Source organism: Talpa occidentalis, unplaced genomic scaffold, assembly GCF_014898055.3.
Source record: "Talpa occidentalis isolate TD23 unplaced genomic scaffold, MPIMG_talOcc4v2.1 talOcc4.13, whole genome shotgun sequence".
In the NCBI taxonomy this organism is placed as follows: Eukaryota; Metazoa; Chordata; class Mammalia; order Eulipotyphla; family Talpidae; genus Talpa; species Talpa occidentalis.
In genome coordinates this window covers 93,919,820-93,933,845 of record NW_023601322.1, presented here as the reverse complement: position 1 = coordinate 93,933,845, position 14,026 = coordinate 93,919,820, and the positions used below count along the sequence as shown (strand labels likewise).

General features: G+C 39.5%; 1 protein-coding gene across 1 annotated transcript in view; it reads left to right on the top strand.

The window, feature by feature from the left end:
- The first annotated feature begins 1,319 nt into the window (after window positions 1–1,319).
- ANK2 (ankyrin 2) overlaps window positions 1,320–14,026 on the top strand; it is a 205,543-nt gene continuing 192,836 nt past the window's right edge. Inside the window, 1 exon segment of the mRNA XM_037509540.2 lies at window positions 1,320–2,124. Coding sequence (XP_037365437.1) covers window positions 1,990–2,124 — 135 coding nt within the window. The 5' untranslated portion in view covers window positions 1,320–1,989.

Here is a 14,026-nt window from a genome sequence, read left to right as displayed (position 1 = left end):
AGGCATTGGAGAAATTATGGATGGAGAAATTATGCTCCATCCTATTGCTGTTGTTTTATAATTGGTTTTACCTGAATATTAGTCATGCCTCTAAGAAATTGGGGTGTGATCTTCAGAATAAATCACAAACGGTGGACCATGAACCCTGGAATACAATTACTCAAATCAGGATTAGTGAAAACAGCATGGTGACTCTTGTGGAAACCCATAACCGCAAATGGCATTTCAGATAGGAGTTTGTGGGACTTTGGAAACAATATAGAATGACAGGCCTTTTCAGAGATGGTGTTTTCAGGTTTTTAAGAAGTAATACCATTACATTTTTAGTTTTCTTTTAATAGCAAATTGGAAAGGTGAGTTTCAGTTCTAGCTTTCACATCAAATTTCTACCAAATAGGTGCTTAAGTATTTAACATTTCATGTACAGAATGTGGATGGTGGATCAGAAATCTAAGATTGGACCTTGTCATTGATTAGATTAAAACTTATTTGGAAGAGAAGATATATACATAAAAAAACAAATAGCAAATGAGAAAGGATATCAAAATAATTAGGAGGAGAATATCAAAATAATTATATAATATACATATACAGCCTTAAAGGAAACTTGTGGGTAAAGAAAGTCAGATTGAGCCACCAGTGCTGCAGGAGGCAGCAGATGCCCAACCAAGGCTGCCCAAGGCCCCACTAGCACCAGCGACCCTAAATCCCCCACACCCTTGAACACCCAGGGCCAGCATGGGGGTGTAGCCATTCCCATCAGAATCCCCACCCACAGCAGCAGCTTGGCCCGGAAAGCAAAGAATGGAGAGACCCAAAAGCACTACAAACAGGGGATACACTGCTGCACCAGCAAGAGATCAGAACCCAGTCACAGAGACACGGAAGACATTTCTCCTATCAGGTGCAGAATTCAGGCTTACCATAGCCAAGAAATTCCAAGACCACAGAGAAAACACAGAAAAGCAGATCAAAGATATACAAGAAAATTCAGAAAAACAAATGAATAAATACCCTGAGAAACAAAATCAATGAGCAGAAGATCGAAAGTGATTTCAATAAAGTAAAATCCATGACCGTCTATAACAAAAGCCTCAGTTTTATCATTATTGGCGTCATACATCCACATGTATTTGCTCATCTCCATGCAAACACTTTAAAAAGTCTGTGAAAAGGTTTCATAGATAACATTTTTGGTATGGAAAAGCATTCTTGGTTATTTTTTGTACAGCTGGGAAATTATTTTCAAAATATCAAAAAAGGTTATAAATGAAACAAAATGTTTGCTCTTATGTGGCCCAATCATGAATAATGGAAAACTGTGGGCAATTTAGAAAGTTCAAAAAATCCATACCAGTGTAAAATGAGCCATTTTGATTGATGTGTTTCCAATGAATTTAAAATGTGGAAAGGACGGCTAATTGTCTTCTGTAAATGATCATGAAGAAAATAATGCATGTAAGCTAAGTGGATGCCTCTTGGATTAAGAAATTGCAAAAATATTTTTTCACCTGCTCTGTTGATAAAGCACAGTGATTAACAGATTTAGTTTTCAGTGTGAGTAGCAAGACTTCAAAGGCATTCATTGAGTAATGCAAAAATGCTCCAATGCAGAAACATTTTACACAGCAGGAACTTAAGTCCATGTGTACAGCAGGCTGCTCACATGGTGAAAAACAAAACAACACCGCCCCCTGCCCTGCTCTCCCCCGGCCTCCTCCCTGCTCCATTGACATGCATAGCTGGCCTGGTAGGTGTAAAAATAGACTGGCAGCGCCTGAATTGGAAGTAGCCACTGAATGCAGCCTGCAGTTGCTGGGGTTTTGAGTTCTCTCTGGCACCAGCAAGTCAGCCAGCAGATGGGGAGAACGGGTGAGGGGCATGGAGGGGAACTGATTGTCCACCTTAGTGTCCCCCTGGGAGTCCCGGACACGGCACAGAGGTGAACAACAGGACCGGGCCATCACCAGCGGGGCCAGGACATCTGAGATGGGCAATGCGGCTCTCTGCCCATCTTGCCATGCGGATAAGAGCGTAAGGGCACAAGGACAGTTGCTGGAATTGGATAAGACCCCGGATTACTATGGCTGTCACTGTGAGGACACCATCGAACCTGACAGGCGGGTGAGTTTGAAGCCACAGGCGTGGAGGGAGGGAGGGTGGTAGCCAAAGAATTAACAGTGGACCTCATTGGTCAAACCTTGAAACTTCCTGGAAGGAAGTTCACGGAATAAAACCAATGTGGCCAAACCACCTGATGCCCCTGATTCGGTGGCTGGTGTTTCCTCCTGGGCCATGCGGTGCCTGGTACTTGTTGCTTCTGAGTTGGTTTTAGCTATGAGCCCACATTTAGGAATAAGCAGCGATGCCATCTCTGTAATTTGAAATTCTGTCCGGAGTGTCAAACATATATTGTGAGTGGCTTGCAGCAATATTGGAGAAATTCATTTACATTCAGGCTGTCAAATTCTTTTGCCTATTTATATATTCATTTTCCACTAAGTCACAGAACAGTACTTTTTTTTGTCTTCTTTTTTTAAAGAATATTTTTTATTGCGTTGATACTGGTTTACATCAGCATGTTTCCAAGCATGTGCTAACTTTGAATCCCAGCCTCATCCTGTAAAGGCATTTTACTTCTAACATTTGACTAACTTCATTGCAAAGGCCTTTAAATACTATTCCAAGTATGAGGCTATTTTGTGAAAAAGCTTAAAAGTAGAGCAATCAAATATTTAAGTTGACTTTCAGATCTTAATAATTCAGAGGGCTGGTATGTTACATAAAATGTTACTTAAAATGGTTACAAAGGCTTATTGTGATGAGGGAGCACTAGGAATCTCTTTCCGCAATAGTTTGATTTTCATTTTTACTGGAGAATAAAGTTTACCTTTGATCTGCCAGACCAGGAATTTGACCTTATTGCAAGATCATTATTTTCGAGTGAAACCATGGGAAGGAGATATGGAGGCTTCTAGGGGAAACAGGTTGCAGTTAGCACACGCCTGCTATCTCAGGCGCCAGAATAGCAAGTCCGGGAGGAGAGGGCTGCTATCCTGTTCACTTTGACTTTGCTCTGACCTGGATGAATTTCATAAATCTGGAGCATTGAAATTCTATCAGCCACTGTGAAATGGAACTTACGGAAAATGAAAATAAATTAGTTGCCATGTCAGTCTTTGTAGTGAACAGAAGTGAAGAGAAAGTGTCAGTCAGCATTAAGCAAAAAAGAGGACAGAGCTTCTGGAATGGGTCTGGAAGTCAGCTGAGGCAAGAGAATAAACAGGAAGGTGGGGAGGGAAACCTTCCCCCGGGGAGAAGGGGCAGCACCTGCTCTAACAACGAGCACCCAGGCTGGTCCCCAGGAGCACTTGAATTTCTCCTTCTGTGTTAGGGCTTCAATTACCTCCATCTACCGGGAGGCTCACTCATATTTCCAAGCAGACACTTCCGGTGCGATTGGTGCCAAGAAATGCTTTCATAATGCATATACATTTAAATTCCCAACAAATAAAGTAACTGTACATTGTAGCATATCAGTGTATTCCTTGGCAAGTAAATACTTCTTTCAAAAGATAGTCCATGAATATTCTTTTATTCATTTAGAATTTAGACTTTAAGATATGGTTCAGTTACAGTATTTTTAAGTCACACCAGTGTGTTCCATTTTTTCAACTTTTAAAAATCATTAAGACAGTGGATTAACATAAGTTAGAGGTCCCTTAAAAACTAAGCCTGAAAAAAAATGTATTTTAAATAGAGACCAGGTTGGTGGTATCTCGAGGCATGGATAGGTTCTTGTAGGGGAAGAAAATGCCAACATGATTTTGAGGTGCGAGGGCTGAAATGACAAATTCATTCAAAACTTCAGAGTTCAGAGAATCACTAAAAACTTTTTAAAACCATATTCAACAGCAATATCATTCCCTTGTTAAAATCTTTCTGTCCCTGTTAATGTAGCTATTGGCCTTGAAAAAGTAAGTTCATTTTAATAAATATTTTAATACTTAAATATAACATTTACATTAATATATGCTATATTAATATATAATTTTTCTGAATTTAAAAGCATATTTCTAACCTGTTGATCACTGAGTAAACTCTTTTATGACAGAATGGATAGACTGTGAGGATTGTGTTGACATAAAAGCTATGGTAGAAGAGTTGCCTTATCATTGACCATCTGAGTTAGATTCTACCCAGAGTTTCTCCACTGTGGTCCCAGCATTCACGAGAAGTTCATTTTTGATGCCACACATAACTTAAGCAAGACAGGTAGTTCTTTCTAGTTTGTTTCCCAAACCTAAGAAATCTGCCCTATTTCTTAACTTTTAAATGGATACAAAAACACTGAAGTCATTCCCTCCTTAAATCATCTAGAAAAACACATTCCTAAATTAATCACTTTCAGTCACTCATGTGTCACAAGTAATTATAAATAATTAAGAAATTCAGGACTGGGCCTACCCTGGTGGCGCAGGCAGTTGAGCGCAGCACTGTGAAGCTATCCGCAGCCTCTGCAGCACAGGTTCGATCCCGGCCAGCAAGGGTCCCATATGGCGTGCAGACCTCTCCTGTCATGCCCGCTGCTCCCCTCAGCAGTGTGTTTCATCAGTCTGCCTGTTCTGTTCCCTGCTCTGTCTCTGGTGAATCCTCTCACCCTCCTGCGCATCTGTCCTGTGCCCCGGTTCTTGTATAAATAAATAAATAAAACGTAAAAAAAAAAAAGAAATTCAAGACTTATAGTTTTGATAATATTTTTTTAAGAAGGGACAGAAAGAAACACTTGCCACTTTCTTCCTTTGGAAATAAACTTAAAACATAAGAATAGTCCATCTTAGAAGATGATGTTGAGACTGGTAGACAATTCTGTAGTTTACTTAAATATTTTAGTTATTTGGAAAGCAATCTGAAAATATATCACACAATCTAGTTATAATACCTGGTTTTCATTTTGCTAGTGCAGTGAGGACCCTGGCAGCAGGTTGATATTTGCGTGGAGGAAAGAAGAATAGTCTCCTTCCAACCCAGACACAGATAGGGGGCTGGACTAGGCTTTGATTCATGCATCCATTCATCTTCAGGCCTTAAGGGCACAGGGAATCCTCCTACCTCCAGAGAGCTTATTCCAGATCCTCAGGGAAATACCTTCCTTTCTACTGAAAACATCAGACTCACAGCTGGTGTTGGGGGCTTTCTCTAAAATGTGGTTGCTTCTCACATTGAGCCTTCCAGGACTCCAAGACCCGCTGTTATCACGATCAACTTGATCGCTCCCAAGAGAAGAAGCATGTGAGGGCAGGAGAGAATCAAGAACAAAATCAGCTGTTTTTACATTCTTATTCAGAATTATTCAAGAGTGGTTCTGATCTTTTCTGTTGACTTTATAAGGGGAAAAAGTCATCTGAGGGCCTCCCTGGTGGCGCAAGGGGTTATGCACCGCATAATGAAGCAATCCACAGCCTCTGCAGCACGAGTTCGATTCCTGGCCAGCCAGGGAGCAACCCACATGGCAAAGCAGATCTCTCCTGTCTCGCCCACTGCTCCCCTCAGCAGTGTATTTCAGTCAGTCTGCCTGTTTTGTTCCCCACTCTGTCTTTGGTGGATTCTCTCACCCCCCGCATCTCTGGACTGTACCCCAGCTCTTGTATGCATAAAAATAAATAAAATAAATCTTAAAAAAAAGATTTATTTATGCATTCAAGAGCTGGGGTACAGGTCAGCGGTGTGGGGGGTGTAAAGATTTACGAGACACAGAGCGGGGAACAGAACAGGGAGATTGACCAAAATACACAACTGAGGGGAGCAGCTGGCAAGATAGGAGTGGTCTGCTGCGCCACATGGGCAGCTTTCTGGCTGGCCAGGGAATTGAACTCGTGCTGCAGAGGCTGTGGACAGCTTCATAGGTTGCGTCTTAACCCCTTGCACCACCAGAGAGGCCCAAAGAACTTTTTGCTTCTTGTATTAGCCTCTTCATTATTCTATATATTTCCTTGTGATTTTAGAGCATGAGTGGTGCATTCTGGTGTTACTATGGAAAGTCAGCACTTTTGTACTAGACTGAACTGAAAGACAATAAACCAACTAGCAAATATGTATCGAGCTAGGTCCAGTTCTAAGTGCTGTGGATATGCTGATAAGACAGAGTTTCTGCGGTAGGACACACACGCTTGAAACCGGCGTGGGGCATAGGGAGCACCACCGAGCTGAGGGAGGAATGTGTGAGGTGTGTCCAAGGAGAGCCATCAAGGCTGAATCATAGTGAATAAACAGTGAAGAGACAGGCATGGGCCACCTTGACAGAAGTTTGGATTTCTTTCTCCGTGTAGTAGGTCTTTGTAAAGAAGTTTGGATTTCACTTAAAGTATAGTACGATCTGGTTTATGCTTTGAAAGATTTCTCCCCTCCCTCTCTCTCCCATTCCCTCCCCCTTCTTGGTGTAGGGTAGATTGTGAGTACAGCAGGAACGGAAGAAGGGAGGCCAATTTAAGTTGTTCTAGGAACCCCTGTGGTCAACCATGAGGGATGAGGGAGGATTGGATTAGTGTATTATTGGTGGAAGAGACAAGTGATCGAATTCAAGATGTGATTTTGTAATTTTGTTTTCACTGAAGGACTGAATGGGCATTATAAAAACAGAGAAGGGGTTTGGGGCTTAAGCAATTAGGATCAAAATAATGTTATTTACTGACATGGAGGTGTGTGGGTATGTGAGAGAGAGAGTGTGTGTGTGTGTGTGTGTGTGTGTGTGTGTGTGTGTGTGAGAGAGAGAGAGAGAGAGAGAGAGAGAGAAATGATCCTTATCTATGAAACATGCTGGTATGTCAAGAAAGATAAACTTTCTTCAGTTTTGAGTATTAAGAAGATAGAATCAACGACTTTAAATGTTATACTGAGCATTATTACTAGTAGCTGTTTTATATTTGCTATATGATTAGTTTTGATATTAATCTTAAAAAGGACCAACAACATGATGAAAATCACCTTGTTAAAGCATTTCAAAATATGAACTGATCTAGAACTTGAATGATATATTGAAAGATAAATAGTGAAAGAAGATAAAGCAAGGTCTATGTCCTCGAGGAACTTAAAATCCTTCTTAGAAATCAGACTATCTACACGTAATTAATTAACTAGAAAAGGTTATAGGCAATTACATGCAATGAGTACCTGTGAAATGCCTAAAAGGGGGGCCGATGTAGGCCATGGTGTTTTGGAGATGCCTCTTGGACAGGCCTGCATTCAGCTACTATAGAACACAACAGCTATGCCAGTTGTTTAGTGGTTCGATATGATCCTGTATGGGCTAACTCAGTAGTTGCTTCTATGAGCCCACACAATTACCCCTTCTATGAGGCTCCTTAGACCCTATCCCCAGGATCCTCTAGTCTACTTCCATCCTCCAAAATGAACAAAGAAATACTGCCTAGACCAGCAAAGGGCCGTCAGGATCACCATCCTCCAGCGTTACAGCCAGCATCAAGTGTGATTGGTCATTGCCTGAGCTGTACATTTTGCTAAATATTTTGAATATCCCTGGATTGATGCAAAAGTTGGAGCCTGAAGTCATTCTTGGAGGCAGAGTACACTCTGGTTCCTGTTGGGAAGAGAGTACATTCACTAAGGATTTATTGAGCATCTGCTAAGTGCCAGGTTCTGAGCCTACGAAGATTAATGACATGCCATCTTGGCTTGAAGGAGGGTAATCCAGGAATGGAGCAAGCAGAAGTCCCCATATTGTGTTACATCTGCTGATTGCTCACCACGTGTTATTCTGGAATACCTAAGAGTGACCCGCTTTGTTTCAGAGGATCAGTAGTCAATGCTTAAGTAGTAGTCAATGCTTAAGTAGTCAATGCTTAAGTAGTAGTCAGTAGTCAATGCTTAAGTCTCTATGGCAGACTTTACATTTTAGTCTTGGAATTGGCAGTCATTAGAATGATAGAGCATCTGGGTATAAATCCCATAACTGGAACACCTTGTTTCTATGGAACCTATAAAATTTGGTTAATAAGCATGGGACTAGCTTAGCAAGAGCAAGTCAGCTTCATAAACTAATTTGGACTCTTTTGTACTGAAAGATCATTGATCAAATGCTTATTAAAGAGAATGAATTAGATTCTGTTTTGCATATCACATAAGCTCCATTCCCTTTGCAGTACCCAACACAGTGTCTAGCCTTTAATGCATGCACAATAAATATTTGTGAAAAATATGAGTAAGTGATGGGGAAATCACCTGCAGTAGCAAATCTAGCTGTGAGCATTTTGCAGCTGCAGTGGCAAGCCCCAGTAAGAAACCACAGACTATGGGAATTGAACAGGCGATAGAGGACAGCAGACAGTTCTAAAAACATTTGAAGAATTTGGTGACTAAGAAGTTTTAATTATAACCTGCTCAAAAAAGGAATGTACTCATTGCAGGAGCCCACACGATACTGCTGGAAAATATTAATTGTGTACATTGTGTACATAATGTATTTTCTTGAATCATTAAGCATTTTCTATATCTAGTTGGGCATAAAAATCTAATCTTTTAAAGGAATTCAATGAAAGGTTTTATTGTGATTAGAGGGATAATTATCAATCTAATAGAATATTTCTATGTTTTTCTTACAGTGAAGTTTATCCAAACCAAACATCATTATTCACTTGAGATGTGTAATATTTTTAGTAGTTTTCTTTTGCTATATTTAATGAAACTAGTTCCACTGTCAATGCAGTGGCTTTTTCAAGGTCACTTGTCCAATGAGCTTAGATACTGTGGAGAGAGCTCTCTTTAAACCATAGTTGACTTCCTTCCTGCACAGACATCTGCCAGACTTGTTCCCTGTGGGTTCATTTGCTATTTTGACTTTAATGCCCTTCTCATGGGTGAAAGTTAAGATGCATTACCACAAAGAATGTCAACTCATCTTCTCATTCGTTCATTTCATTTGAAGGGTTCTCTTTGAATGTTTACACATTTTATATCACACTTGACTATCACAATATTAAGTGCTTGGCTTTTCAAAGCATGTAATCATATAACATGTGCATGAGTACATGTGACTATAGTAAAACTTTCGTGTCTTAAAATTTTGCTTATAAGAATAAAAGTATGACAACCATCATCTGAATTGTGATCGTTTCAGTGGTGTCTCTGAGGCAATGCATTGTAGCCAAAGCCTTATAATAGCTGGTAGTTTCACAGTAGAGGTTGGGAGTTGAAACTGTGCTTTTATTGAATCCTGAATGTTGCTGATGTCTCATTTATTTTAAATTTGGGATGTTTTTCTATATTCTTCCCATATGTCAGTGATGGCAAGCTTGCAATATAACTTTAGGGTCTACCCAGTACTGTAGTAATTTCTATTGTCTAGTATAACAACTTGAAATAAGCATATCATACTTAAAATTTAATCTCTAGGGTTGTTAATTTGTCTACAAGAGAATTCTCACGATCAAGAGAAAACAGAAATCATGTTAAAACTGGAGTTGACTTGTCCCTTTGGTGTCATGTCTTTCTGTATCATTGACCATTAAAAGAAATTTTAGTAAGACATCTAGTAAGACATCTGGTAGACCAGAAGCACATAGGAAAATGTGTGACCTTTTTGAAAACCACTGCTTGTGACATCAATTGCCTTTTGTTTTTACTAGAGTCACACAAGCAAGAGACCATTTTTTAGAAATAAGAAACATTCAACAGTGTTCAATTGCAAGTTTCACAAACTTGTCCATATAGCTATAATATATAATTATTTCTTTTTACAAATGGCTTATGTGATTCACCATCTTATGCACTCTTGCCTGATACATTTTGCCAGCTAAGTGACTGATGATGACATAAGGGATAAAGAGCATTTGGGTCGTGTAATCAACACATAGAATGAAAGGTGTAGTTAATCCTTTGTCAGCAGCAACCAAAATGTGCTCTGTGAAACACCCACATCAGAAGGATCATCTGGGTTGTCTTGAAGTGATGCAGATCTCAGAACCCAACCTCAGACTTCCAAAATTAGAATCTCATAGGTGGGAGTCAAGAATATTTATTTAACAAGATTCTCTATGATCTATAGGGAACTATTAGGTGCACTAATGTCTGATGACCACGACTTCACATTGTACAGGTTGACTTTACTGAGGAGACTGGACTGAATATGTGATGTCAGCATATCAGGACTTTGAAAACCCTTTAAATATGATGAACTTTTAATCCAGGATGATTCAACTGATCACCAAACTCTACTTAGTGGCAGTTAAAGAAACCAAGAACACCCAGGCACGTGGGGACAAAGCCTGGTCACCAGCACACAGGCCCTCCTGCACTTGTTATGTGTCCTCTTAAAGTAAGCAAGTGTCCACTCGGCATCACAGTGGAACTTGAAACCACAGCACTTGAAGTTAAGCTCCACTTCCAAAAGCTAATAGTTACTGTAAACCTCCTCAGAATCCTTGTTCATTGTTTAACCTTGTAAACTCCCGTCAGAAATTTAGGCACTGAAGTAACCAGAAGACATTACTATGAAAATGTGTCCCAGATTTTTAAAGAACCAGAATTTCGTTCCACGAATCGGGCAGCCAATTTGAACAGCAGGAGTGTTCTGAATGATCCGATCCTCCCTTGGAATGGAAGTCCAGTACAGTATCCTGGCTGAATCCCAGACTTCTGTCTAAAAAGTCGTGTAGCACATGAGAGATGATTCACAAAGTTTTTCTGGCCTATAATGTCTTGGTACATCAACTAATGTGAAGTGTCAAATGTTCACTCCATTTATTTTCAGTTTTTTACATGATAGATGCATTTCTAAAAGATCTGTAAAATATTAAATGAGTCTTCCCATGAAAGTAAATAAAGAATTTCATAAGTCTATAAGTCCTACTTTCCTCCCTTTCTCCCTTCTACTTCCCTCCCTCCTTCCTTTTGTTAAATAATCTATAAACACAGAAGGAAATTCTGACCTATTCTTTGGTGTTAGAATTTTATTTTTTTTTAAATGTGATTTTTTTTTTTAAAAAGATTTATTTATTTATTAATACAAGCTCTGGGTACAGTCAGAAGCGCAGGAGGGTGAGAGAATTCACCAGAGCCAGAGTGGAGAGCAGAGCAGGCAGACTGACGAAGAAATATACTGCTGAGGGGAGCAGCGGGTGGCAGGAAAGGTCTGCGCGCCATGTGGGACCCTCACCCAGCGGCCGGGGATTGAACCAGCACTGCAGAGGCTGTGGGCAGCTTTGCAGCCCAGCGCTCGACTGCTGCGCCACCGGGGAGGCCCTGGTGTTAGAATTTTATATAGTGAACAGCTACTTCTTTAAGGAGTTAAGCACTGGTCCAGATGGACATGCCAGCTTCCATCCCTGTAACCCCCTTGCAGTCATTCACAGCTGTGTGTCAGCCACTGTCAGCCAAGGCACTCATTCTGTACTGCTTTCTTTTTTTTTTACGATTTATTTATACAAGAACTGGGGTACATGCCAGAGGTGCAGAAAGATGAGGGAATTCACCAGAGACAGAGTGGGGAACAGAACAGGCAGAAGACCAAAAACACTGCTGAGGGGAGCAGCAGTTGAGACAGGAGAGGTCTGCCACGCCATGCGGGTATCTCCCCAGCTAGCCAGGAATTGAACTGGCACTGCAGAGGCTGCAGACAGCTTCACAGCGCTGCGCTCAACCCGCTGCGCCACCATGGAGGCCTTGGACCACTTTCTGATGCATCCTTCAATACCTGGGAATAGAGCTGTTATACCCAGGATCAAAAGACAATGCACATGAGGAGAATATCGGATGAAAAACAAATAAAATAAATATTTCATGTAACTTATTAATAATTACAGCTGTCATTTATTGGGTCCCTTTATTGGCCAGCTTCTGTAAGTGGTGTTCTGCGTTTACTCCTGGTGACAGCTCTGTGAGTCAAGTGATAAAATATACTCTTACCGTCTGGTATCCCCATACACTCTCCTTAGACATTTTATAAATGTTACCTAATTTCATCCATATAATCCTGTACATTTTATAGACTTCTAAACTGAGATTTATTTCAGTTTAGTAATTTGCTCAGGATCACACAGCTTATGATAAGTGGCAAAACCAGGACTGGACAGGTAGTTCTAAGTTCAGTATGTTATTTTTGTGCTACGCCGCCCCACCCCCTGGCCCAGAGAGAGAGCTTCCTCACTTTGTGATTTTGCTGTGTAGGTGTCTGGTACTGTAGCAGGGTCTGGAAACTATTCGTGCTTACTTTTTACTCATAAAAGTAGAATTTTTGGTATTGTAACAAACCTGAGTATTTCATCAGTTAGAATGCAAAAGATAAAACCAGAGAGTTCAAAAAAACTTTATGCTTGTAAATAACTGGGTTTAGAAGAAGAGCTGTGTTAAAAAAAAAAAAGAAGACGACATTAGAGAAAGTTAAACATAGCTTGAAAGAATTTCAATATTAGTGAAAATAGCCTACATGGAAAATTTCAAGTAAGATAGTGACTTATGTTCTATACCAAAATAAGTTTCAAGTAATTAGGAGTGAAGTGGAAAATGAAGAAAAATGTTTGTTTCTCTTTAAGCTTCTAGCTCTAAGATAGAAGAAAGTGCACTATTTCATTTCTAAGCATTGGAATCATGAAAGCGATAAAATAAAACTCTCTAACAATAGAGGTTTATACTTTTAACTTACAAAATTTAATGCTTCTAAAGGTCAAAAGATAGATTAAAAAGCAAATAATGAACTTGAAAACAATGGTAACAAAAATGACAAAATGTTCTCGCATTTAGAAGACATTTAAAAGGCAACCTACTTGTGAAACTCTGAAAGGGCCAAAAAATACTAACAGACAAATGAAAGAAGACAGAAAATGTAATACAAAATATACAGGTGACTAAATTTTCAAATTCCTCAAAAGTGAAAAAGGCAAATCAATGATATTAAGCATATCTATCCAACAAAAGCAAATTTGAACTCATGACTGTGTTGAGTTTTTTCTACACAGTTATGGGGGTATTTTCTGACTCGACCACTATCCAGGACCAGTTCACAAGGTACACTAGGAAATAGAAAGCTACAGCTTTTGAAATTGCTGCCCCTTCTGTAGGAATTCAGTGGACACAGGACAGGCTGAAAGACTTCTGTACAGAACTTTTTGTCATAGGTTGTTGACAGTACCAAAATGGAAAACATTTGTTGTACAGTTGATGATGGAAAGCTGAAGATGTTGTTAATCTACTTGCAAACTGTTCTGTGAGATTAAGAATATCTTTCTAGACGTCCAAGTGGTGTAGGCAATATTATTTTGTAAGGTTAGCTCTTTCAAAGTTGAAAGCATTGTATCATTATTTCAACATTGTAAAACATCTATGCATGCATAGATAGTACATATATAGAAAAATTCTAGAAGATACCTGAAAATGCACAGCCTTAGTTTTGGGTAATGAAATTTTGGCTGCCAACAGATTTTTAATTTATTTATCAAATGCACTACTATGAGAATATGTATGTGTTTTTATAATGACCCCTTTATATTTCTTAAGAGAAGGGAAATTGTAAGAAGGAGTTAAAGACCATGGAATATATTTGGGTTCACACAGACGTTCTCATGGAATATATATTTCTCTATTTGTTTAGGTTTCATTCACAGATTATTACCTTATTTAATATTCTATGTTTATCTAGCTTCCCAATTAATTTGGAGGAAAAACTTTTCCTGGTTACATTTTCACTTCTTAATTTTTACTAATGTTGTAAGATGTGCTATTATTATTTCTTATAGGTGTAATCAACATTTTAACAGCAGGTATGGTGAGTAGTTAAGAACAGCTGAGTGAGGTTTCCTCCATCTTGGAGGTGGGCCAGGTTTAAGTCCCACTCAGGGAAATATGTCAGTATGAGCTCGTAAAAGCCTGCGTGCTGCTTTCGAAACAGAGGAACAAATGTTGTCTTTGAATCCTATCATGCAGTGGAGCTGGAAAAAAATGTTTCACTGCATGAACATAGTGACAATTGGGACATACAGACATTGCTCTAGATTTATTCATTGAGTATAATGTGCAA